Source organism: Cetorhinus maximus, chromosome 3, assembly GCF_964194155.1.
Source record: "Cetorhinus maximus chromosome 3, sCetMax3.hap1.1, whole genome shotgun sequence".
Classification (NCBI taxonomy): domain Eukaryota; kingdom Metazoa; phylum Chordata; class Chondrichthyes; order Lamniformes; family Cetorhinidae; genus Cetorhinus; species Cetorhinus maximus.
Genome location: NC_135881.1, coordinates 22,966,936 through 22,994,900, shown reverse-complemented (window position 1 = coordinate 22,994,900; position 27,965 = coordinate 22,966,936). Strand labels below are relative to the sequence as shown.

Here is a 27,965-nt window from a genome sequence, read left to right as displayed (position 1 = left end):
TTCCAATTGAAGTACCTTTGAAGTGTAGTCACTGTTGTAATGTCGGGAATGCAGTGGCTAATTTACTTATGTACAAGTTCCCAGAAACAGCAATGAAATCAATGACCCAAATATTTGTTTTAGGTGTTGGCTGAGGGAGAAATATTAGCCTATTGGGAGGAACTCTCCTACCCTTCTTTGATGAGTGCCATAGGATCTTGCACATCCACCCAAGAGGACAGACAGAGCCCCAATTTAATATCACAGCCCTCAACACTGCACTGAAGTGTCAGCCTGAATTTGGTGTTTAAATCTCTGGAGTGGAACTTGAACCCACAGCCTTCTAAAGGCAAGAGTGCTACCGCTGAGCCGCAGCTGATACTTAAAGCCATCCGTTCAATTATTTTTTTTTTAAGAAATGGAAAAGAAAAGGGGGCCCCAGCACACACCCCTGGGTCTACAGTCCAGGCTCCATCAATCCAAAATACATCCATTTGCCTCTAAACTCTAGTTCCCAAGATATTTGTCTATCCAAGCAGCCACGTTTCCTCTTAATATGTTAATTTTGTAATGGAATACCTTCAAAACATCACCAATTGTTTTAGGTCACCTAAGCTCCAATTTGCATCTGACATGTTATTAAGGGACAAAAATGGTCATTTACATAAATTGATCTCGTGTATTGTTTTCATTCCTAATTTAGGCCTTGATCGTGATATGATCTCATATTACTGAAAGAGGGAGCTGTGCAATGCCACCCTCACAGGGATCGTGTCGTGCCTGTCACTGAAATTGTCTCCATATGGAAAATAGCGCAGAGATGAGCACTAGACAGCATACAATCAGTTGTTTACATGAATGGAAATTTTCTGAAGGAGTGCACTACTTACCACGTGTGTAAATTGCACAACGTGTAGTCAGCTGTGAAGGAATGCCGATGAGTCTGAAAAAGAAGCACACATACACGTTAATGTATCAATGTGCATTAATTGACACAGTTCAGACTGCTTTGTTCCATTCTCTGAGTACAGTATAATATAGTTATCACAGACAGCAAAAAAGGCTGATTGACATGAATCGTATACAAGTCAAAGGTATCGTGATCGGTGCACATTGAATTTACAGTACTGTGCTTCTCCACTGCACCCCTGCCCTGCAACCCCTTTTAAATCAAATAGTTTGAGACAAAAACCAGAGTGTAATTTACTTTCTGGCGTGTCTTTCACTGGAATGTTTTAGTTTTCCAAGTGCAGCCTCAGGCTTCCATGATCTGGCCTGTCCCAGTCTGAGCAAATTGAGCCGATAAAGTTACAAAACATATGTGGATAAGGGAGGCCATTAAGTTCAGCCTGCTTCAACGTACTACAGTCCCTTCATCACACATCCCAACTGCTTCTTCAATGCTTCCAAGGTTCACACACACTAGGTCCATTCTACATAGTGATGACTTTGTCTGAATAGCTTCCTGATTGGTCCTACATTTGCCTTTTCTCACTTAAGCCTCAATTCTCTTCCTATTATCATGGTTTAACATTAGAAAGCAGATTTCCAGGTTCATATTTTCGATGCTCTTTGGGACTTCAGGGGAGGCAGCGGACTAGTAATCCAGAGACCCGGGTTAATGCTCTGAGACCTGGGTTCAAATCCTGCCATTGCAGATGGTGAAACTTGAATCCAATAAATATCTGGAATTAAAAGTCAAATGATGACCATGAAACCATTGTCAATTGCCTAATAAATCTGCCATCCTTACCTGGTCTGGCCTGCATGTGACTCCAAATCCACAGCAATGTGGTTGATCCTTAACTGCCCTCTGCAATGGCCTAGCAAGCCATTCATTTGTATCAAACCGCTACAAAGCCTAAAAGGAACGGAACCAGATGGACCACCTGGCATCGACCTAGGCACTGGAAATGGCAATGGCAAACCCAGCCCTATTGACCCTGCAAAGTCCTCCTTACTAACATCTGGGGGCTTGTGCCAAAATTGGGAGAGCTGTCTCGAAGACCGACATAGTAATACTCATGGAATTGTACCTGACAGCCAATATTCCAGACACCACCATCACCATCCCTGGGTATGCCCTGCCCTATCGGCAGGAGAGACCCAGCAGAGGTGGCGGCACAGTAGTTTACAGTCGGGAGAGAGTTGCCCTTGGAGTCTTCAACATTGACTCCGCACCCCATGAAGTCTCATGACATCAGGTCAAACATGGGAAATGAAACCTCCTGCTGATTACCATGTAATCCTGTACACAAAAAGCAGGAAAAATCCAACCGGCCAATTACCATCAGTCTACTCTCCATCATCAGTAAAGTAATGGAAGGGGTCATCAACAGTGCTATCAAGGGACACTTGCTTAGCTATAACTTGCTCAGTGATGCTCAGTTTGGGTTCCGCCAGGGTCATATGTTCATATACTCATATGTCACTAAGCTCCTGACCTCATTACAGCCTTGGTTCAAACATGGACAAAAGAATTGAACTCCCGAGGTGAGGTGAGAGTGACTGCCCTTGACATTAAGGCAGCATTTGACCAAGTGCACTTTCAACATGCTCTAGCAAGACTGGAGTCAATGGGAGTCAGGGGAATAACTCTCCACTGGTTGGAGTCATGCCTAGCACAAAGGAAGATGGTTGTGGTTGTTGGAGGTCATTCATCTTAGTTCCAGGACATCACTGCAGGAGTTCCTCAGGGCAGTGTCCCACGCTCAACCATCTTCAGCTGCTTCATCAATGACCTTCCGTCCATCATAAGGTTAGAAATAGGGACATTCGCTAATGATTGCACAATGTTCAGTACCATTTGTAGCTCCTCAGATACTGAAGCAGTCCATGTCTAAGTGCAGCAAGACCTGGACAATATCCAGGCTTTGGTTGACAAGAGGCAAGCAACATTCACGTCACACAAGTGTCAGGCAATGACCATCTCCAACAAGAGAGAATCTAACCATTGCCCCATAACATTCAATTGACTTACCATCACTGAATTGCCCACTATCAACATCCTGGGGGTTACCATTGACCAGAAACTGAACTGGACTAGCCATATAAATACTATGGCTACAAGAGCAGGTCAGAGGCAAGGGATCTTGCAGTGAGCAACTCAGCTCCTGACTCCCTAAAGCCTGTCCACCATCTACAAGGCACAAGTCAGGAGTGTGATGGAATACTCTCCACTTGCCTGGATGAGTGCAGCTCCAACAATACTCAAGGGGCACAACACCACCCAGGACAAAACAGCCCACTTGATTGGCATCCCATCCATAAACATTCACTCCATCCACCACAGATGCATAGTAGTAGCAGTGTGTACCATCTACGAGACGCAGAAACTCACCAAGGCTCCTTAGACAGCGCCTTCCAAACCCACGACCATTACCATCTAGAAGGACAAGGGCAGCAGATAGATGGGAACTCCACCACCTGGAAGTTCCCCTCCAAGTTACTCACCATCCTTACTTGGAAATATATCCTCATTCCTTCACTGTTGCTGGCTCAAAATCCTGGAAATCCATCCTTAAAAGCACTGTGGAAGTACCTACACCACATGGACTACAACAGTTCAAGAAGGCAGCTCACCAGTATCTTCTCAAGGGCAATTAGGGATGGGCAATAAATGCTGGCTTAGCCAGCAACGCCAATTTCCCATGAATGAGTTAAAAAAGCTCACCATAGAATGACACAGCACACAAGGGGACCATTCGGCCCATCATGTCAGTGCTTTCATGGTTCTTTTTTCAAGACTAAAGGACATAAAAAGCATTTTCTTTATTGCAACTATTATGTCTTAACAATGTCCCAAAGCACTTTACAGCCAATGAAATACTTTTAGAGTGCACTGTTGCAGTGCAAGGATATGCAGCAGCCAATTTGCACAGTTCAAACAGCAGTATGGTAAATTACCAGATTATCTGTTTTAGTGATGTAAATTTGAGGGATTAATGTTGACCAGGACACAAGGAACAGGATCTTCCGGTCGGTGAGTGGGGGGGTGGGGCCTGCTCACCGATAAGTAAAATGACGTGGGGTGACGTCAGGTGGAACTCCCGATGTCACCCCGCGTCATTTCCATTTTCAGGTTGGCGGGGGCGCAGCCAAGTCAGCTGCGCGCCCGCCAACCTGTCAACGGCCAATTGAGGCCATTGAGAAACTAATTAAAATCATCAATGGACCTGCCCACCCGACCTTATGGTTGGCGGGCAGGCCGGGAGCCACTGGCAGGCTTTGGAAAAAGCATGAAGCCTCATCCACGGGCGGGATGAGGTTTCATGAGGGTATTTAAAATTTTAACAAAGGTTTCAATAAAACTTATAGACATGTCCCAACTCATGTGACAGTGTCACATAAGGGGACATGGCAGGGAAAATTTTTAAACGTGTTTATTAAAAGTTTTAAATCGGAGCTGATCCCCATGAGGCAGCACTTTGCCTCAGGGAGACCTGTACGCTCTTTCGGCGCACGAGCGAAAGAGTGCACTCCCGGCTGAGGGAATCATTCCCCGCCCTCACAGGGAACGCATAGCGCTTCCTGGCGGACATCACACTGGGCGGGCTTTAAATGGCCTGCCCACATAAAATGGCGGCGCACCCCTGATTGGCTCCTGCACTTCCCTCCCAATGGGGGGAGAATTTTTCCCCAGGAAAGGTGCCCTGTACTTCTTAGAAATAATTCCATAAGATCTTTCATGCTGACCTGAGAAGGCAAATGGCGCCTTGGTTTAACATCTCACCCGAAAGCTGGCCCTGCCAACGCTCCATCAATACTGTACAAGATGTCACAGAATCACAGAATCACAGAATCACAGTGCAGAAGAGGCCCTTCGGCCCATCAAGTCTGCACCGACACGTGAGAAACACCTGACCTACCTACCTAATCCCACTTACCAGCACTTGGCTCATAGCCTTGAATGTTATGACGTGCCATGTGCTCATCCAGGTGCTTTTTAAAGGATGTGAGGCAACCCGCCTCCACCACCCTCCCAGGCAGCGCATTCCAGACCGTCACCACCCTCCGGGTAAAAAGGTTTTTCCTCACATCCCCCCTAAACCTCCTGCCCCTCACCTTGAACTTATGCCCCCTTGTGACTGACCCTTCAACTAAGGGGAACAGCTGCTCCCTATCCACCCTGTCCATGCCCCTCATAATCTTGTACACCTCGATCAGGTCGCCCATCAGTCTTCTCTGCTCCAACGAAAACAACCCAAGTCTGTCCAACCTCTCTTCATAATTTAAATGTTTCATCCCAGACAACAGCCTGGTGAATCTCCTCTGCAACCCCTCCATTGCAATCACATCCTTCCTATAATGTGGCGACCAGAACTGCACACAGTACTCCAGCTGTGGCCTCAACAAGGTTCTATACAACTCCAACATGACCTCCCTACCTTTGTAATCTATGCCTCGATTGATAAAGCCAAGTGTCCCATATGCCTTTTTCACCACCCCACTAACATGCCCCTCCACCTTCAGAGATCTATGGACACACACACCAAGGTCCCTTTGTTCCTCAGAACTTCCTAGTGCCATGCCATTCATTGAATACTTCCTTGTCAAATTACTCCTTCCGAAGTGTATCACCTCTCACTTTTCAGGGTTAAATTCCATCTGCCACTTATCTGCCTATTTGACCATCCCATCTGTATCTTCCTGTAGCCTAAGACACTCAACCTCACTGTTAACCACCCAGCCAATCTTTGTGTCATCCGCAAACTTACTAATCCTACCCCCCACATAGTCGTCTATGTTGTTTATATAAATGACAAATAATAGGGGACCCAGCACAGATCCCTGTGGTATGCCACATGACACTGGCTTCCAGTCACTGTAGCATCCTTCTGTCATCACTCTCTGCCTCCTACAACTAAACCAATTTTGAATCCACCTTATCAAATTACTCTGTATCCCATGTGCCTTTGCCTTCTTTATAAGTCTCCCATGTGGGACCTTGTCAAAGGCTCTGCTGAAATCCATATAAACTACATCAACTGAACTACCCTCATCTACACACCTGGACACCTCTTCAAAAAATTCAATCAAATTTGTTAGGCATGACCTCCCTCTGACAAAGCCATGCTGACCATCCCTGATCAAACCTTGCCTCTCCAAGTGGAGAGAGATACACTCCATCAGAAATTTCTCCAAGAGATTCCCTACCACTGACGTAAGACTCACTGGTCTGTAGTTCCCTGGCTTATCTCTACAACCCCTCTTAAATAGCGGAACCATATTAGCTGTTCTCCAGTCCTCTGGCACCTCCTCCATGGCCAGAGAGGAATTAAAAATTTGGGTCAGAGCCCCTGCGATCTCCTCCCTTGCCTCCCTCAGCAGTCTGGGACACAAATCATCTGGACCTGGAGATTTGTCCACTTTTAAGCCTGCCAACACCTCCAATACCTTGTCACTCCCTATATCAATATGCTTAAGCATGTCAGCCTGGTTTATGACCTCAAGTCTCTGGAGAAGAGTTTATACCCATTACCTTCTTAGAGGAATGAGTACTTATCCCGCTCTCACCCAGCAGCCACAGACACAAGTCCATATGCGGGGTTTAAACAAGTCCTGGAAGTTAAAAGATGGGACGTGGTGTTCCACAGAGATTGGAGCTGGGACAACTGCTGCTCACCAGTAACGTAGATGGATTGGACTCGGGGAATTGGAAGTACAATTTCAAAATTTGCGGGTACCAAATCAGTGCGTGTACAGAGGATAGTGTCAAACACAGGAAGACACTAATAAACATGCAGAATGGGCATGCAATTGGCAAATAAGTTTCAATATAAATAAGAATGGTGTGGTATATTTTGGTAGGAAGAGTAAGGAGGTCACATATTGCTTGGAAAATAAATGTCAAAATGGGGAGGAGGGATATGGGGCACAGACACACAAATCAGTAAAAGTAGTTACATGGGTTAATAAAGCCATATAAAAAGTAAACAAAGCACTGGGACTCATTTCTACATTCAAAGCAGAGAAGTTATGTTAAACTTGCATAGAACCATGGTTAGACCGCAGAGAGTTCTGGTCTCCATTTTATAAAAAGGACATAGAGGCACTAGAGAAGGTACGTAAAAGATTTACTTGATCGACACCTGAACTGAGAGGTGAAACCTGTCAGGGAAGACTAAACAGGCTAGGGCTCTTTTCTCTAAAAGGAGAAGACTGAGGGTTAACCTGATAGAAGTCTTTAAGATTATGAAAGGGTTTGATAAGTTAAATATATGGGAATACATTTCTACTTGGTCAGGCTGTCGGGGCAGATGAGTTTGTCACTAATAAATCCAATAGGGAACTCAGCAGAAACATCTTTGCCCAGAGACAGGTTAGAGTGTGGAACCTGCTGCCTTAAGGAATAGTTGAGGCCAGTAGCATTGATGCATTTAAGGAGAAGCTAGTTAAAGACATGGACTTAAGAGCTTTCCCATGTCTTAGTGACACATGAGGCAGACAAAACACATGCATATGTCTAAGCCTAGATTTTTCTGGAACAGGTCACCAGCAGCTATAGCTTGAGGTACACAACTCAGCATCATGTGTAGCTGACCAGGAGACTCTCCTACTTTTACCACCCGCCATAGGTATATTGGAAGGATTTACAGGTTGACAATCAATCTGTTTGGCCATGTTATGAATGCACCTTCCATGGCCATCAAGCCCTGGAGCGGGACTTAAACCCAGAGCTGTGGGCTCAGAAGTTCTACAAGACCTTCCTGTTAAAGGCATGAGGGAGAAAGGAATAGAAGCACATGTCGATGAAGTTAGATGAAGACGGGTGAGAGGTGGCCTGAATCTGTGTTTTAAATACTATGTTGGAAACTATGAAAAATGTCTTGGCCCTTGCATTCCAGGGAGCGGAGAGGAAGGTCTAGGGCGTATTGCTATCTGCATCAATCCCTGATCTCCCAATTTCAGCTCCAGGTTAAAATTGTGGTTCCGGCGTCCTTTAGGGACCTTTTATAATCTGTATAGTTCCTTTCCACAACAGGGAGTGCATTTATTAAGAGTTAGCTAAAGAGATGCACTAATTGTATGACTTAACGAGCAACAGAATCCCAGTGCAATAATTGCTACATCATTTAATTTGGTTTGTAAATAGAGATGCATGAAAACACAATTGTCACATGGCTTGTTATAGCTACAATGAAACTCAAAGTCCTCTGCTTAACCCATTCATGTAAAATTCCTTTTGGGAACTATTTCAGCACATTTGCCAACCTGTTCAATACAAATGAGTTAACAACCAGCTAGAAGTAACACAGAAAGCAACTTGGTGCTATTCCACTAACCAATGGAAAACTCTGGGGCAGCCACTGCAAAATGTTAATGAGTTTAAATTCCTTGATGCCCTTGTTGGCAAATTATTACCATAAAGCGTTTTTTTTTTTGGCAATCTGTTGTACTTCTGCCGTAATGCCTTTTCCATCGAGACAGAGCATGGTGAAATCGTACCTCCGCAGCCCATGATATTCTGTCCATCAAAATGTATTGATGGAGAGAAGACTGTGGGCTTTCTGATGCACACCTTCCTCTGGCATAATCATCGCACATGAATTTGATCCTATCCTCTTACACATGTGCATTCATTCCCACTGGAATTAATGCTTTTTTTCCCCCCCATCAAGATACAGAGAATTTTGAGCACCTAGTGCTAGGCTTTTGCCCCTTCCAAACCCTGGGATACAGAAGGCAATTACAGCACCTCAGCTCCTGCCCTGTCTGAGATCAGTGACTGGGACTCAATGCTGACTGGGATTCAACCCTGGCACCTCCTAGCTACAACTCCATTTAGGGTCATGTGTTTAAATTTAATTCAAGCTCAACCATTGGTCCGGTAGATGATACGCAACGCGGTCACTGCATCACCAATTACAGACTATTTAAATGTTTGTTTTCATAGAATTATACAGCACAGAAAAAGACCATTTAAAAGAAAAAGACCTATTATGCCTGTGCTGGCTTTTAGAGTCAACTGCCCAATTAGTCTCATTCCCTCGCCCATTCCCCATAGCCCTACATATGTGTCTTCCCCGCCCCCCCAAGAATATATCCAATTCCCTTTTGAAAGTTATTATTGAATTTGCTTCCGCCACTCTTTCAGGAAGTGAATTCCAGATGGTAGAAACTCGTTGCAGAACAAAAATGTCTCCTCATCTCTTCTCTGGTTCTTTTTACCAATTATACTAAATCCTCTCTGGCCTCATGCTAGTGGAAACAGTTTCTCCTTATTTATTCTATTGAACCCCTTCATAATTTTGAAAACCGCTATTAAATACTTTCATGCCCTTCTCTGCTCTGAGGACAACAATCCAAGCTTCTCTACTTTCCCCACCTGATAAAGAATTGTAAAAGAGCCTGGACTGAGTAAGTTTTTCATAAAGGCTGTCCTGGAGAAACTGTTGGAGCACTGTATCACATATCGCTAGAAGGAAGAAGGCATTGTGAACGAATGGTTTGCATTCAGCATGACGCGAGGCGGCATTGCTCTTAATGCAGACAATGTGGAGATTTTTGAAGATGAGGTAATGAATGAAGAAAGTCTCACACTTGGAATGCTATGAACAGTCCTGATCTCCCCTTTTCAAAAAGGATATAGAAGCACTGGAGAAAGTGAAAAAAAGCTGATACAGATGACACGAAAATCGGTGGGGTAGTAAATAGTGAGGAGGATAGCCTTAGATTACAGGAGGATATAGACGGGCTGGTCAGATGGGCTGATCAGTGGCAAATGGAATTTAATCCGGATAAGTGTGAGGTGATGCACTTGGGCAGGACAAACAAGGCACGGGAATACACGATGAATGGTAGGATCCTGGGAAGTACCGAAGATCATGGGGACCTTGGTGTGCGTGTCCACCGGTCCCTTAAGGTAGTGGGACAGGTAGATAAGGTGGTTGAGAAGGCATATGGGATACTTGCCTTTATTAGCTGAGGCATAGAATATAAGAGCAGGGAAGTTACGCTGGAACTGTATAAAACGCTGGTTAGGCCACAGCTAGAGTATTGCGTGCAGTTCTGGAATCCACATTATTGGAAGGGCGTGATTGTACTAGAGAGAGTGCAGAGGAGAATTGCCAGGATGTTGCCTGGGCTGGAGAGTTTTAGTTATGAGGAGAGATTGGATAGACTGGGGTTATATCCCCTGGAGCAGAGGAGATTGAGGGGGGATATGATTGAGGTGCATAAAATTATGAGGGGCATAGATAGAGTAGACAGGAAGGAACTTTTCCCCTTGGTAGAGGGATCAATAACCAGGGGGCATAGATTTAAGGTAAGGGGCAGGAGGTTTAGAGGGGATGTGAGGAAGAATTTTTTCACCAAGAGGGTGATGGGAATCTGGAACTCACTGCCTGAAAGGGTGGTAGAGGCAGAAACCCTCATAACATTTAAGAAGCATTTGGATGTGCACTTACAATGCCATGGCATACAAGACTATGGGCCTAGTGCTGGAAAATGGGATTAGAGTATTTAGGTATTTGTTTGACCGGCGCAGACTCAATAGGCTGAATGGCCTTTTTCTGTGCTGTAGACCTTTATGACTCTGTGACTTTATGACATCAAAGTGGGAACATTTTCACCTTGTAAAGACATTGGACTTTAATTGTGTTAACAACTTACATCGATTCCCAGCTTCTGACACCATCACTGTGGGCAGAATCTTGTGTCCTCCCCCATGGCGAGTTTGATGGCATTTATTCTGGAGGCAGGCAGGGTGGCAGATAGGCCACATTCCTGTCCCCACCCCGATTAAGTCCATGGCAGGAAGGTCTGTGGATGGCCTTCCAGTCATGCTGCTAACTGAGGCCCTTAGGTTTCCAATTAATGCCTTAAGGATCTCATTCCCCCGCTGCTGGTCAACCGAGCGGTGGGTGGTGAACTTGCTATGTAGAGGGCACAGCAAGCAAGACATCATTGGGGTTGTTTTGCAGGCTCCCAAGGGGTGTTCCATCATTCAAAGGCACACAGTGCCTGGTTGAGGAACCTGGCATTGGGAAGGAAGGCCCACTGAGAGCCATCTCCCTGCCCTTGCTGCCTCTCCCAACCCAGGGGACCTGGGCCTTGGGTGGGTATAGTACCAGCAGTAGCCACTGCCTTCCTGGTGGTGCTGTTGTTTAATAGAGCTGCCTGTCTCTGATTGGCCAGCAGCTCTTGGCAGGGGAGGGCAGAGGGAAGAGCATCTCTTGCCTCCCCAACCCTGCCCCACCCCGCCCCACCCTGCCCCTGGGGTCCTTGCTCCCGCATCCCAGGGGGGCAGGTCAGCTGCTGGCCTGTCAAGTGTTGAGTGGAACAAGATACAGTGGGTTTTCTCAAAAAGAGTCAATGCAGGGTTTTTGCTGGCTCTCCAGCCAATGGCTGAGACTCCTGCCACCTCTGCAAGATTCCACCCTCTCTTCTTTATTGTGATGTGGATGTCACTGGCAAGGCCTGCATTTGTTGCCCATCCCTAATTGCCCCTAAACTGAGTGGCTTGCTGAGCCATTGCAGAGGGCAGTTAAGAGTCAGCCACAATGCTGTGGGTCTGGAGTCACGTTTAGGTTAGAGTGGGTAGGGATGGCAGATTTCCTTCCCTAAAGAGACAGTTGTGAACTAGATAGATTTTTTTGACAACAGTGGTAGTTTCAAGGTCATCATTACTGAGACCAGCCTTCTGTTCCAGTTTTAATTAATTTAAGTTAAATTCCACCAGCTGCAATGGTGGAATTTGAACCCATAACCCAAAGTGTTCGCCTAGGCCTCTAGATTACTGGTCTAGTGACATTAGCACAACGCCATCAGCTGCCCCTAAACCTTAAGTGATTTAACACAACTAACATCACTCTTGGTTTCATTACTCACTTTGATTCTTTAGGAGGATGGGAGGACTCTTCCTCTTCATCCCATCAGTTCAACGTGGTAAGCCGCAAATTATTAGAAATTAGCATTAGCTAAAAGAAAAACGAACCATCTGGAGCTCCTTATGTTACACCAGACAGAATCAGTAAAAATAGCAATCAGGATGTCACAATCTATTGAAGTTTGCTGGCAGAAATATTTGCAGCACAACATTGTTCTGCAAACATGTGGCACACAGACTGACAGATGCTTAAAGATGTTACCATGGATATCACGTTGCTGCAGCTAATGGCTAATTTGAGAATAGCTTCTATTCAGCACACTTTGGTCACCTCAAAACTGGGCATTAGTTCCAGTCGGTCTCATTTCAAACTAATGCAGACTTTTAAAGAAATACAAATATGAAAAAGAACTGGGGGGATAAAAAGGAGTTAAATTTATCAGTGATGCTCATTTATGAATGGCATCATTGCTGTAACTTGGACTTCGAGGCAGTGGTGACTGTTCTGATGAAAGATCATAGACCTGAAATGTTAACCTGGTTTCTCTCTCCAGATGCTGCCTGACCTGCTGAGTATTTACAGCATCTTCTGTTTTTATATCAATTTCCAGCACCTGCAGCATTTTGCTTTTGGAAAGGATTTGACAGGATTTACATGAACTACTTTCTTTGCTGTGAAAGTCATGAACAAGAGAGCATGACCTTAAAACGAAAACTAACCCATTCAGGAGCGATGTCGGGAAGCACTTACTCATGCACTTAGGGTACCTCAAAATCCTATTGAGGATAGGTCAATTGAAAATTTCAAAACCAAGATTGATTGTCACACAAGGGTATTAAGAGTTGTAGAATCAAAGTGGGTAAACAAAGCTAAAATGCAGATGAGCCATGATCTAACCAAATGATGGAAAAGGCTTGAGGAGCTGAATGAAGTACACCTATTCCGATTTTCCAAACTGCCCATTTTAATGATGATCCCTTTTCAAGGAGCTTTAATTTTGCATCTTGCAATAACGAATTATCACCATGAATTCATTCTAAAAGAAAAGTTGGGAGTTGACTGAGTTACTACAGTCATTCTGGCACCCACAGTATAAGTTTATTACAGCAATGCGTTGTATGAATTATTCTGGATGTACCCTTGTTCTCAAGAAGCATCTGTAAGAAGCAGTTCAAAGGGGGATGATGGAATCTTCCCATTTTTTGTCCAGGCAAAGTAAATACATTCTACATGTAACTACACGTTTCAAGGTACATTGTTGGCGAGTAAAGGATTGAATGTGGGGCCTTTATGCAGGTTTATAAATACACTAGTGCACAGTGATTCACTGACAATGTAATCATAATACCAATTATACCCTAATATTCCCCAACATAAGAAGAAGATTGAAAATTATACGGTAGATAGAATGCCTGGAAAGAACATAACAATGCCAAGAAATGTTCCAGCCAGCTGTTAGCTGACTGCTAGTAGGGCTAATGGGATTCACACTTGTCTGACATGTCACGTGCAGCCCACGCACTACTTTCCATATCAGCTCCATTTTAATATTATGCATGAAGTTCAGGATTGGAACTAGAGCTTGCCAAGCTTATCCTACCAATGGAAGATGTGTTAGTTGTGTAGAACATGTAAGGCATTGTGGTTAAAGGCATATTTATGGGTGCATGGGGTGAACCTGTCTTAATATCTTCTGAAATGAAGAACCCATTTTGTTCCTACTCTACTTGCTCCTTCTACAGTGTTACTCATCCGTCCCAGAAATGTAGTAACAATATAAACAATGCTGTACTATGGTTAAGGAACAAAGCAGATTGTATTTTTTGTAGTAAATTTTTTAAAAATTCATTGTTAGAGTGTTGGCATTGTTGGCTAGGCCAGCATTTATTGTCCATTCCTAGTTGCCCTTGAGAAGGTGGTGGTGATGAGCTGCTTTCCGAATGTCTGCAGCCCATGTGCTCAGTTTTGATACAACTGAGTTGCTTGCTAGGACATTTCAGAGGGCAGTTGAGAGTCAACCACATTGCTGTGGGTCTGGAATCGCATGTCGGCCCGACAGGGTACAGATAGCAGGTTTCCTTCCCTAAAGGACATTAGTGAACCAGATGGGTTTTTATGACATTTCATGGTCACTATTATGATACTAGCTCTTTATTCCAGATTTATTGTGGGGTACTGAAGGGCAGAGGGTGGTGCAGTGGTAATGTCAGTAACACAGAAGCCCAGGCTAATGCTTTAGGGACACGGGTTCAAATCCCACCATGGCAGCTGGTAGAATTTTAAACTCGATTAATAAGGCGTGGGGTTGAAAGCAAGTCTCAGGAATACTGAGCATGAAACCATCACTGATTGTCACAAAAATCCATCTGGTTAACGCCCTTTAGGGAAGGAAATCTGCTAGCCTTACCTGGTCTGACCTACATGTGACTCCAAACCCACAGCAATGTGGTTGACTCGTAATTATCCTCTGAAATGGCCTAGCAAGCCACTCAGTACAGGGGCAATTAGGGCTGGGCAACAATGCTGGCCTGGCCAGCAATGCCCACATCCTATAGAGGAACAAAAAAAAAAATTGAACTCACATTTTGGGATTATTACTCCAGGTCACTTGATTGCCAGCATAATATGACTACAATGTTATCAGTAACATAACTGCCATGAGTCAGGAAGATACAACAATTCTCATAATATTATTGGAATTTATTGTAAAACAGAGTAATTGTGAGATTTGTTTATGCGTCTATATGTGTCTATGGGCAAAATATTTACCTTGGCAGCCGGCCCGCATTCGACCCACTTGAGTGTAAAATGATGCGCATTGATGTCGGGCAAGTGTCCTGATGTGAATGCGCACTCCCGCGATATATTGGTCAGCGGGTGCACGCCCGAGTTGGCAGCACACCCACCGACAATTAAAAGGCCTATTAAAGCCATTAAAAAGGTAATTAAAATAAAATTTTCACCGCCCATCCAACCTTACAGTTGGCGGGCAGGCGAAAAGGCCAAGCGGCCTTTGAACTTTTTTAGGAAACCTCATCCATGGGTGGGATGAGGTTTCTTAAAGCAAATAAAAATAAAATAAAATTTTTAAAACTTAATTAACAACATGTCCCTGCTCATGTGACAGAGTCATGTTTCATTACATTTTTATTTTCTTTATTTTTTTACACAATGCTCCATCTTCCTGAGGCAGCTTTGTGGCGCAGGGAGATTTTGAAGCATGCTGCTCGCACATCACACCCCCCCCCCGCCCCCCCCCGCCCACACAGGCAACGCTGAGCATTGCCGCTCACATTTCACGCTGGGTGGGCCTTAATTGGCCCGGCAGAGTGAAATTGTGGTCCAGCCCTGACCGTGGGTGGTGGCCGGCTTCCCAACCACCCCGCCCGCCCCCACCGAGTCCGCCCGACATGAATGAAATTCTGCCCAGTGTGTTTATTTTTCCCAAAGATTACTGGTAAAGCTTAGTGCTATCAGAGGTTTTTATTATCAGGGAGATAAAGTCCAAAGACATAGTAAAACAATGGGTCTTTGCAGTCAAAGGGGAAAATATGCATAAAGGAACAAAGGCTGTGTATAAGGGTATGCATTTTTAAGATCTTACAAACGTGAAAAAGCCTTCAGCACATATGCCTCAAGCTGCTGTCTTGAAAGGACTGAAGTTAAGAGAACTCACTTTGAATTTGACTTGTTCAGGGTATCATGTTTCTTTGCCTGAGTCTTTTAAAATCTGTGTGTCTTATGGTTGCCTTATCGAAAGTGTAACCGGAAGTTAGATTGATTAGGGGATTTAGAAGTTATCATAGTCATAATTTGTAGATATATATGTGTATTTAAAATCATTTCTCTTGTTAATAAATGTTTAATCTAGTTTTGTAAAAAAAACCTCGAAATTTATATAAATTGAAAATTAGTTGTGACAGTTGTTTCAAGTTTCCCTTTGGGATTTGAACAGCTCAGCATTTACCATCTGCTGTGTCATAACACCATGTTACCTTACCCTTTCATGGATCAGAAAGTTGCTTATTTTTAATTGGTCATACTCCTTCACCCATGAGGACCTCACCATTTTGTTCATGCTATTTGGCTCTTTCTTTTTTTCATGCTCACTATTACATTAGAGCAAAAGTATGTGATAATTGCAACCATCTCTTACTACTGCACACTGACAAATTTATCCTATAAATTATGCCTTTGATCATTATCTCCCACTTAGTATTCACACCCTATTATAGCTCTGAATGGTTTTTCATTGCAGCGCAATGTAATTCAATCAATCTGTATCTGCCAAATATAGTTTCAACTAAATAAAAATTAGCAATTGAAATGCTACAGTTGCTGTTATTAGTAACTGTGTGATGATGTTGGTCAGGTGGGGAGTGGAATGTGCCACCCCCTCACAGTCATGTACTCATAGATGTGAGAACAGCATTGTAGGTGAAATATTAGAAGTGAGTTCCAGACTTGGAGCTGCATCTTAGTAACACAGGGGAAACAGACACTTCTACTTTCCACAATGAAACAACCGAGAGACCTGACTCTCCAGCAGTAGCATGTTTTTTAAAATCAACCTGCAAGTCTAGTCACTTCTCTCAGAACTCTCAATTTGATTTTTTGCTGGTCCTTGAAAATGAAATGCGATCTTCTCCATCACTTAAAGAAAATCAAGTAGCTTTTATCAGAATCTTTTCACATCTTGAGACATCTGTATCTTGATGTTTAAGTATGCTTCCTAATAGTGAATTTCTCATCAGTCTTCTGTCTTCTCCCTTCTTATTAGCACTCAATCACCTACTGAGGCTTTATTATTGGGAAGTACTGCTCTCTCCAATATTTATGTCCTTTGGCAGCATTTTGGGCAACCGAGATAACTTCACAGTGGTCTCTACACAGTTTTTGCTGTTTGCACAATAACCGGCAATATTCTTATCCTCCTGCAAGACATCACCAATTAAAACGTCTGCAGGAAGTTTTGAAATCTATCCAAATGCAAGGTAGGTTGGTGGAAACATAGTTGGTTCATACAGTTAGGCAAAGGCAATGAGGAAACAGAGGTCTGATCACTTTAAGTATCTAGTTGTTGGTCTTGGCTCAGTGGTAGCACTCCCAGCTCTGAGTCAGACGGTAATGGATTCAAACTCCACTCCAGAGACTTGAGCACATAATCCTGCACACTGACACTTCAGTGCAGTACTGAGGGAGCACAGCAACTTCTGAGAAGGCAATATTTCAGATGACGTGTTAAAACTAGGCCCTGTTTGTCACTGTCAGGTGAATGTAAAAGTTGCCATGAGACAGTCTGTCGAAGAGCATAGCAATTCTCCTTGTATTCCAGCGAAGATTAATCCCTCAACCAACACTGTAAGAATATCAATAGAAAGTTTTTACGATCTTTTGTTTCTGATAAGGTAGTAATGTAGACAGGATTGCTTTAAATGGTGTTCTCGAAAAGCCTGTCTTTCCTCCTCAATAATGCTGATAACATTTGAGAAGGAAGCATTTCAGGACCAGGGTATGATACTGTAAAGATAGGTGCATATAAATAAACAAACCACGTGAAGGGATATTGAGTTTACACAAGTATTAAGATTGAAACATATAAGCTTTTGGAACACAGGCTTTCCATCACAGTAGGAGGAAGTATATGAGATCAGGAGATTCCTGCAATGTAAAAACCAATATGTTGCCATGAGAACATGGACCAAATGTTGTTTCCAAGAAAGATATGGCTCAGAGAAAAACAATGATAAGGAACTAATAGTATGGGACTAATAGTATAGTGCAAAAAGATGTCCCTCTCAAAATCTATGTGGCAATTGTTTTGAATTACTGGGCATTATCATAGAATCCTAAAATGGTTATAGTACAGAAGGAGGTCATTTGGCCCATTATGTCATGCTGGCTTTCTGCAAGAGAAACTCTACTGGTCCCACTTTTTATTTATTTATTCTTTCACAGGGTGTGGGTGTCACTGGCTAGGCCAGCATTCATTGCCCATTCTTAACTGACCTTGAGAAGGTGGTGGTGAGCCTTCATCTTGAACAGCTGTAGTCCGTTTGGTGTAGGTACACCCACAGTGCTCTTAGGAAGGGAGTCCAGGATTTTGACCCAGCGACAGTGAAGGAATGGTGATATATTTCCAATCATGATGGTGTGTGGCTTGGAGGGGAACTTCCAAGTGGTGCTGTTCCCATCTATCTGCTGCCCTTGTCCTTCTAGATGGTAGAGGTAGCCTGTTTCCAAGGTTGAAGGATCCTTGGTGAGTTGCTGCAGTACATCTTGTAGATAATACACACTGCTGCCACTGTGCATCAGTGGGGAGGGATCAAATGTTGAAGGTGGTGGGTGAGGTGCCAGTCAAGCAGGCTGCTTTGTGCTGGATGATGTCAAACTTCTTGAGTGTGGTTGGAGCTGTACTCATTCATGCAAGTGGGGAGTATTCTATCACACTCCTGACTTGCGCTTTGTAGGTGGTGGGTAGGCTTTGGGAAGTAAGGAGGCGAGTTACTAGCTGCAGAATTCCCAACCTCTGACCTGCTCTTGTAGCCACAGTATTTATATGGCTCATCCAGTTCAGTTTCCGGTCAATGGCTCAAATGTAACTTGCAACTTATGAGCCCAAGCCTGAGCGATGTCCAGGTCTTCCTGCATATGGACACAGACTGCTTAAGTCTAAGGAGTTGCAAATGGTGCTGAACATCGTGCAATCATTGGTGAACATCCTACTCCTGACCTTAAGATGGAAGAGATCATCAATGAAGCAGGTAAAGATGGTTGGGCCTAGGACAAGAGGATTTGTCTTTTGCACTGATGTGCTGGGATCCCCCATCATTAAGGATGTGGATATTTGTGGAGCCTTCTCCTCCAGTTAGTTGTTTAATTATCCAGCACCATTCATGACTGGATGTGGCAGGACTGCAGAGCTTAGATCTGATCCATTGGATGTAGAATCACAACTTTGTCTATTATTTGCTGCTTATGCTGTTTGGCACACAAGTAGTCCTGTGTTGTAGCTTCACCACGTTGACACCTCACTTTTAGGTATGCCTGGTGCTGCTCCTGGCATGCCCTCCTGCACTCTTCATTGAACCAGGGTTGATCCCCTGACTTGATAGTAATGGTAGAGTGGGGGATATGCCATGAGGTTACAGATTGTGCTGAACTCAATTCTGCTGCTGCTGCTGATGGCCCAATCACCTCATGGATGCCCAGTTTTGAGTTGCCATATCTGTTTGAAATCTATCCCATTTAGCATGGTGATAGTGCCACACCACACGATGGAGGATATCCTGAATGTGAAGATGGGACTTCATCTCCACAAGGACTGTGTAGTTCACGCTCCTACCGATGCTGTCATGGACAGGCGCATTTGCGACAAGTAGATTGGTGAGGATGAGGTCAAATAGATTTTTCCCTCTTGTTGGTTCCCTCACCACCTTTCTAAGGCCTTGTCTAGCAGCTGTGTCCTTTAGTGGTGGTTATAGACTTATACAGCACAGAAACAGGCCCTTCAGCCCATTGTGTCCATGCCGGCCATCAAGCACCTATCTATTCTAACCCCATTTTCCAACACTTGGCCCGTAGCCCTGTATGCTATGGCATTTCAAGTGCTCATCTAAATACTTCTTAAATGTTGTGAGGGTTCCTGCTTCCACCACCCCCTCAGGCAGTGTGTTCCAGATTCCAACCACCCTCTGGGTGAAAATAATTTTCCTCAAATTCCCTCTAAACCTCCTGCCCCTTAACTTAAATCTATGCCACCTTGTTATTGACACCTCTGCTAAGGGGAGAAGTTTCCTTCTATCTACCCTATCTATGCCCCTCATAATTTTGTATACCACTATCAGGTTCCCCCTCAGTTTTCTCTGCTCTAAGGAAAACAACCCTAGCCTATCCAGTCTCTCTTCATACTGAAACGCCCCAGCCCAGGCAACATTCTGGTGAATCTCCTCTGTACCCTCTCCAGTGCAATCACACCCTTCCTATAGTGTGGCAACCAGAACTGCACACCAGTACTCCAGCTGTGGCCTTACTGGCTGTGGTGCTCCCGAGCCACTCTGGCGATGGACATTGAAGTCCCCCATCCAGAGCTCATTCTGCACCCTTGTCACCCTCAGTGCTTCCTGCAAATGATGTTCAACATGGAGGAGTACTGATTCATCAGCTAAGGGGGAATGGTAGGTGGTAATCAGCAGGGGGTTTCTTTGCTCATGTTTGACCTGATGCCATAAGACATCATGGGGTCTGGAGTCGATGTTGAGGACTCCCAGGGTAACTCCCTCCTGACTTTAGATCACTGTTCTGCCAGCTCTGCTGGGTCTGTCTTGCCAGTGGAACAGGACATACCCAGAATTGGCGATGATGGTGTCTGTAAGGTATGATTCCATGAAGATGACTATGTCAGGCTGTTGCTTGACTAGTCTGTGAGACAGCTATCCCAATTTTGACACAAGCTCTCGGGTATTAGTAAGGAGGACTTGCAAGGTCAGCCAGGCTGGGTGTGCTGTTCTCGTTTCCAATACTCGTCAAGGCTGGATGCTCCGTCCAGTTCCATTCCTTTTTTGACTTTTCTGTAGCAAATTGATACAACTGAGCTTGCTGGGCCATTTCAGAGGGCATTTAAAAACCAACCAGGTTGCTGTGGGTCTGGAGGCCAGACCAAATGAGGACAACAGATTTCCTTCCCTAAAGGACATTATTGAACCAGATGGGTTTTTACGACAATTGACAATGGTTTAATGTCACCATTATCGAGTCAAGCTTTTAATTCCAGATTTATTAATTGAGTTTTAATTTTACCAGCTGCTGTGGTGTGATTTGAAGCCGTGTCACCAGAGGAATAGCTTGGGCCTCTGGATTACTTGTCCAGTGATTCCCCTCTCCCTTTCTCCTTGACCCAGCATTTTTTCCCTTCAAGTGTTTATCTCATTCCCTTTTGAAAGCCGTGATTGAATCTGCCTCCACTATGCTCTCTGATGGTGTATTCCAGATTCTAACCACCCGCTGCATTAAAAAAATTCTTCCTCATGTCGCCATTGTTGCTTTTGCCAATCACCTTTCATCGGTGTCCTCTGGTTCCAATGGTAACAATTTCTCTATTTTCATTCTGTCCATGATTTTGAGCATCTCTATCAACCTTCTCTTCTATAAGGAGAATGAGCCCAGCATTTCCAATTTATCCAAGTAATTGAAATCCCTCATCCCTGGAATCATTCTTGTAAATCTTTTCTCTATCCTTTCTGAAACTCTCTAAAGCGTAGTGCGGAGAGCTGGACACAATGCTCAAGTTGAGGTGCTCTTGTGGTGCAGTTGGTAGTGTCCCTGCCTGTGGCTTCAAGTTCCACTCCAAGGCTCGATGGCCAAGGAAGATGTGTTCATAATGCAGCCAGAGAGGTTGAGTATCAACTTATAAATCCTTCCAACTCACGCCAATGACAGGCTGCAAAAGTGGGAGAGATTCTTGGTCAACCATGTGATGGAAATAAAATTGGAATCTCTACCATCACTATCTATAACTCTGGGGGGGTGTGGGGGAGGGGGGGGGCGTTGGGTCAGTTGGAAGGGGGGCCAGTATGGATCAAATTGGTGCCAATAGTGTGGGATTCGATCCCCATTCTGGCTGTGATGTGTTCGGGACCTGTCTCCTTGCCCTAACTGTGGTAGAGGCCATGGCGCTGTGGGATAGACCTGTATTTGGGAAAAGAACTGAAGAAGAGTTGAGTTGAGGGTGAAATAGAGCTTTCATCATAACTTCTTTGCTTTTGTACTCCATTCCATGTGTTGTGTAAAATGCCCTAAAGCCTTTATTTACATATTATGACATCAGGGATCTCATGAATATGGTAAGCCACGGTGTTGTCATGTCCCTGAGCATGAAAGAGATCATAAAAGGTTAAATCAAAGCTTACTTTTTTTCTTATTTAAAAAGTAAACTTTGCTTAACCAAAAGATAGCTGCTCCACCTCACATGATTCACAAGTTGGCTACAGTTTCTGGAAATTTCCAACAGCAGTTACAGGTCAAAAGCTCAACCTGCATCCTTGTGGAATCTCACACCTCTCATTGTGTGGACGCATTACAATCAACAAAACCAGGGACCTGTAGACAACTTGTCTCCCCAGCCTGTACGATAAATAAGGGGAAGCCATCGAAACTCGTTATATCTACAGAGGTGCTCAAAGCCACTATTTATGTCCTAAGATGAGCAATGGATTTTGACCTGAGACATAGAACTTGCTTGTTAGCCTGCAACTGGCTCATTAATGGGCAACACCACATGACCTATGCTTCTGGCCTTTGGAAAGTTTTAATATAACATTTCCAGATTGGCAACTCAGTCTGCTGTTAAACTCCAGCCTGCAAACATCAAATCAGGACTCCAGGCTGACCAACAGTCTGCAGCAAGTCAAAGCTTCCTCAACCCCTTTTTCTCTAGAAGTTTTCTGCCATCATTGAGCAGACGAAATCTCTGTACACCAAACTCATCTCACATTGTCATCATCAACTTTAAAGGAATTCTGCAAAATCCTGCTTTAGCTAGCTGAACTGTAGCTCCTCCATGAAGGAACCCTCACTGGACTCTGACTTTCTGAACTCTGGAAATCACGAGAACTGATATCCACATCTGTAGTGCTTTTTCTTTAATTTATTCATAGCTGTAAAACTACCTATTTCCTATCTTCTGTGTGTATGTGTATGTGTGTGTGTGTTGTGTGTTTGTGTTGTGTGTTTGTGTGCCTGTGTGTGTGTGTTTGTGTGCCTGTGTGTGTGTGTGTGTGTGTGTGTGTGCATTTGTGTGTCTGTGTGCCTGTGTGTGTGTGCGTGTGTCAGTGTGTGCGTGTGTGTGTGTGTGTGTGCGTATGTGTGTCTGTGTCTGTGTGTGTGTGTGCGTGTGCCTGTGTGTGCGTGTGTGTGTGCGTATCTGTGTCTGTGTCTGTGTGTGTTGTGTGTTTGTGTGTGTGTGTGTGTGTGTGCCTGTGTGTGTGTGTGTGTTTGTGTGTCTGTGTGTGTGCGTGCGTGTATGTGTCTGTGTGTGTGTGTGCGTATGTGTGTGTGTGTGTGTGTGCGTGCGTGTGTGCATAAAGTTGACCTCACCAAACAGTGGATTTGGGGGAACACGCCACAACCTATTTCAAAAATTTAAACACTTCTGCTTGCAGATAGATGGCAAAAAAGAGTTTTGCCTCCCTCCCCTGTCTGTAACAGCGTAGAAAAGTAGTTATCCAAACATCCCCCTTTTCATAAAAAGGACTTCACACACAACCATTTGCAAGTTGCTCCACATTCATTGTCCCTAAGGAAAATTATCACGCAGGAACAGAAAACTGTTTGTCCTTACTCGTCTGTTCCAGTTGTGTCTGCCCCTTACATGTGCATTGCACATATTATGCTGGATTTAACTCTTCCCCATTGATAGGTTTGAAGGCAGGGGTCTCGTTAAATCCAGCAGGTGCCGGCCATCCCTGCCACCCCCACTTCAATTATACCAGCGGGAGGGGTGGCATCAGTCAGCCCACCTGCCAATGTGCCAATTGCAGCTCTTAAGTGGGCAATTAATGTCCAATTAAGGGCCTCATTCCACAATCTCCGGGATGTAACCAGCAACAGGAAAGGCCCACACCGAGCTCCCAGCCTGGCAGGTTTCCCTGCGTGGGCTGGTGGCAGGTGGTAGGGATCCAGCTTAATGGACCCTTTCAGCCCATTGGAGGGTCTCCCCCCATGATTTTTCCATGCCCTAGGTTACTCTCCCTCCATAGCCTCTCAAACCCCACCCTCCTTGTCACCCCCTCTCTCCGATGCTGGGGCCTGCCAGCTTGGCAGCTGGAAAGTCCCCCAAACATACCAAAATCCTGATCCAATGCCGTTCTCTGATTGGCTGGCAGCTATAAGAAGCGGGAATTCCTCTCCCAAGCGGCAAAAGTCCCACTCAAATAGTTGCAGGGTAGCTGGTGTTCCCCTCGGCAGGCTTACCCTCAACTTTTCAGTCGGTGGTGGCGGGGGGAGGTTGCAGGGAATCTGGCACCTCATATAATTCAGCCCATAATCTTTAAAGAATCACATCTTTCTATGGTACATGTGCATGTTGTTGGTGGCAGTTCATCTGAAGAGCTCTCTGTAGCATCTCACTAGACTCTGATCATGGTCTGCGATGACTTCTTCCAATCTCCACATCCATAGACTAGCACATCATCCATGATTGCCTCCACTCCTGGTAGATTATTGACCATCTCATACTCTCTGCGTTGGTACTCTACTGGAGCAGTAGAAATGTCAAACAGCATTTGTAACTATCTGTTCCTCCCAAATGGGCTGCAGAATGTAGTCAAAAAAACTGCTGCTTTCTTCAAACTTCACTTGCCAGTATCCATCCTTAGCATTTATGGTAGTAAAGACCTTTGCCTTAGCAAGTTGAGGAAGAATTTTATCAATGGTTGGCATATGGTAGTGCAACCCCTTCAAAGTTTAATTGAGGTCCTTTGCATCTATAAACACTCTTAGCTTTCCAGAATTTTTTAACTGCACTGGACTGTAGGAGTTCCCAGTTTCTTGATTACTGCCATCTTTTCAAGCTCCTCTATCTTGTCTTTCAGGCTGGACTCCAGGCCAGCTGGACCTCTCCTTGGAAGATGTTGAGTTGGTCTGGCACTCTCATCAAAATCCTGGAAATCCCTTCCTAACAGCACTGTGGGTATCCCTATACCACATGGACTGCAGCGGTTCAAGAAGGCAGCTCACCACCACCTTCTCAACGGCAGTTAGGCATGGGCAATAAATGCTGGCCTAGCCAACAAAGCCCACATCCCTTGAATGAATAAAAAAAAGGTTATATTCACCAGGAAGACATCCAAGACCTGTTAACACATGTTTGCATTTTGTCAGCATCTGTTTAGCAGTCACTAGCTTGGTGTTATGCAAAACTCTACAAATCCCTTCTGGAATGTGGATCTTCTTTCTTCCCATTGCATTGGACTCCCAGCTTAGTTTGTCCTCTTGGGGGGGTGAGCATCATTCCATCATAAAGTCTCAACTTTACCTTCAACAGTTTCACTTTTGGGTCCTCATTTTGATGAACTTCACACAACTCCGTGATGTTGCATGCAGGACCAGTGTCAATCAGACACTTCACAATGACTCGATGCCCTCCTTCTGCAATCGCCATCCCAACAAGCGCAAACCACTTTCAAACTCAAGAGTTGACAGTGCCAACCTGTTCTAGGTGTAGAATGATTCACCAAAACTATTACCTGATATCTCTCTAGCAACCATCTTTATAGGCTTGCTCTTTTATTTCTTAGCAAAACACTTGTGTGCAAAGTGGTTCAGCTTTGTGCAGTTAAAGCCCTGTTTTCCCATGCTGGATGTGCTTCCTGTTCCTTTTTATGGTGTCCTCCACACTATTCACATCCAGCACTCCGACCTTGATCTTCCTTGTAGCCAAGAGGATGTTTTCCCGCATGGGAGAATCTAGAATCAAAATAAGGGGCGTCCCATTTAAGGCGGAGATGAAGAGGAAATTGTTCTTTCAGAGGGTTGTTAGTGCTTGGCACTCTCTTTCCCAGAAAGCAGTTGAGGCTGGGTCATTGAATATATTTAAGGCTAAGTTAGACAGATTTCGAATTTACAAGGGAGTCAAGGGTTATGGGATGGGGGGAGGGGGCACAGGAGGGAGGCATGATCTTATTGAATGGTGGAGCATTTTTGAGGGGTCGAATGGCCTACTCCTGCTCCTGTTTCTTATATGTTATGTTCTGTGAGTTGCCCTTACATTTCATTATTGACTTATGCTTGGAAGTCTTGGGCTACCTCTCAGCAGTGCACAGCTTCATCGGTTCTCCCATCAATGCTCTTAAGCTGATGATTAGCTATCTCAGAGCTTCTGCACTTTTTGATAGCTTTGTTGAGAAGAGGCTTCTCTTCTCTCAGCAGACATGCTCTCACAGCAGGATTTCTTGCACCTAAGACAATCCTAATCATCCTTAAGATTAAAAGCTGAAGAAGAAGAGTCATCTGGACTCGAAACATTAACTCTTTCTCTCCACAGATGCTGTCAGACCTGCTGAGTTTTTCCAGCAATTTTCGTTTTTGTTTCTAATCATCGTTAAGTTGCCCAAACTTACAAGATTCAGCTAGATACCCCTATCTATAATCACATACTGATCAATGTTCTCCTTTTCTTCTTGGGCTCTAGTGTTAAACACATGGGGCTGAACTTTTGTCTCAGGTTCTGGAATTGCGAGTTGGGGCAGTTCCCAACTTCACCAACCCACATCCATCATCTCCCAGGGATGTGGGCAGGCAAGGTTCAGGTCTGCCACCTCCCTCAGCAGACTGAGGCAGCATCTACGGCATGCCAGTGCTGAGACAGGCTGTTTACAAGACCCACCTCGGTTTGCAGGAACATTGGCCCACATTGCTCTAATACCCCCAACCCTCATCTTAACCCCACCTCCACCCATCTCATGATCCTTCATATCCCCATGGCCTTCCATACCACCATCCCCCCTCATATCTCCCATGCCCCCATGTATCTTCCATAGCCACTGATCCAGCATTTGCTATGGACAGACCCCCAGGAACCATGCAATATCAATGGGAAACCTTTGAAATGGACTTGAAAAAAATTAAACCTCGAACAATCTAATAAAGCTGTTAATCTAACACACAGCCATTCATACTACACATGTAAAACTCCAGTCCCATTAAAAAATAAATATCCTTAAGTAGTCATTAAATTGTGAAAATAAACATCTATTCAGAAACTGAAATACCTCATATCCTCTCAAAACTGTCAATCAAACCATGCTCTCAGTCCCCTGGAAGCTGTAAACATGCCCTTTCTAAGCTAATTATTTCTCATTTTTTTCTAAACACAGCCAAGCATTCATAATGGGCTCAGCTGTCAAAACAAACCATTGCATCTCCCGACAATGGAACCTATTGAAACTGAAAGGCTAGATGGTTTTTCCTTCTAAGTTCAAGCAGCAGGCAACTTTTTTTTTCAAAGTTAAAGCACTCTGGACATTTAAACCACTGTTCAGGTCATGACTGGAAAGTTTACAGGCATTGTTTTCTTCAGTTTTGAATACATAGTAGCACTTTTTTCAATAGGAAAAGTACTCTGATCTCAACTGTTACAAAATGATGGTCAATTTAATGGTTAACTTACTTTTGCAGGATAGAGCCCTGTGAGCAATCACTGCAGCAAAAACATATCTAACTTACAAGATAGTATCAACTAATGATATTTGAAACTGTTAAAACATGTAATTCTACCTGTCACAATGTTCCAGACTCCTCAGCAGGCTTCCCCCAAGGTTCCCAAGCTCCCTTACCTGGCAGGTTTTCCAAAGGCTTCCAAAACCCAACCGAACAACAAAAATACTGTGGAACATGAAAAACAAATTTCCTCTAGGCCTGTCAATGGCACCCGACGTCACAGGTGCATGCACGGTTGCAACCCCAACCTAACCCAAACCTCTTCCCACCTATGGGAAATTTGAGTGGGGATAACTTTGAGGGGGAAATCCAAATTTCAGGTCCAGTGCTCTCAATCTTGCTGATTCCCACACCCATTTCCGATGTTTATGGGACACGAAATTCGGACCATAGGGATCATAAGTGACAATGGTAGAGGGTTCAAAGTGGGTATTCAAATTGCTTTTCATCTCCTCAGTGAGATCTAGGTTTCTTGTGCAACTCTGTGACAATCTCACAATTCTGCCATTGAGACTTAAAGAATTGCCAATTCCCTCTCAAATCTCCCTTCGTGTCCACAGGAGTAGGTACTAGAAAATCCCATGCCATAATGACTCGCCCAGGTGTCCTGTACAAAGTTGCAGACAGAGGTTTTAATTATTCTCTACTTTTTTTTAATATTTGCTGGTTCTCTTGCAGATATTAAACTCCACTCAATCCCAGCTTCACACTTGACGCCATGGGCAGAATTTTGCCCTAGGGTGGGCGGGTTTGGCGGGGGCGGTCAGGACTGCGATTTCACATGGACGAGCCAATTAAGGCCCGCCCAGCGTGAAACGCGAGCGGCAGCGCTGAGCGCTGCCTGTGCGGGCGGAAGAAGGTCAAGCAGGCCAAGCGCAAACTTCCCGCATGCTTGTGAGTGAGCGCTGCATAATCTCCCTGAGGCATAGAGCTGCCTCA

The 27,965-nt window shown here is 44.5% G+C and overlaps 1 protein-coding gene across 1 annotated transcript in view; it reads right to left on the bottom strand.

Moving 5' to 3' along the window:
* The window catches only part of dpp6a (dipeptidyl-peptidase 6a), an 848,482-nt gene that overhangs the window by 331,175 nt on the left and 489,342 nt on the right, over positions 1 to 27,965 (bottom strand). Inside the window, exon 6 of the mRNA XM_078537068.1 lies at positions 870 to 922. Coding sequence (XP_078393194.1) covers positions 870 to 922 — 53 coding nt within the window. The remainder of the gene's footprint in view (positions 1 to 869; positions 923 to 27,965) is intronic.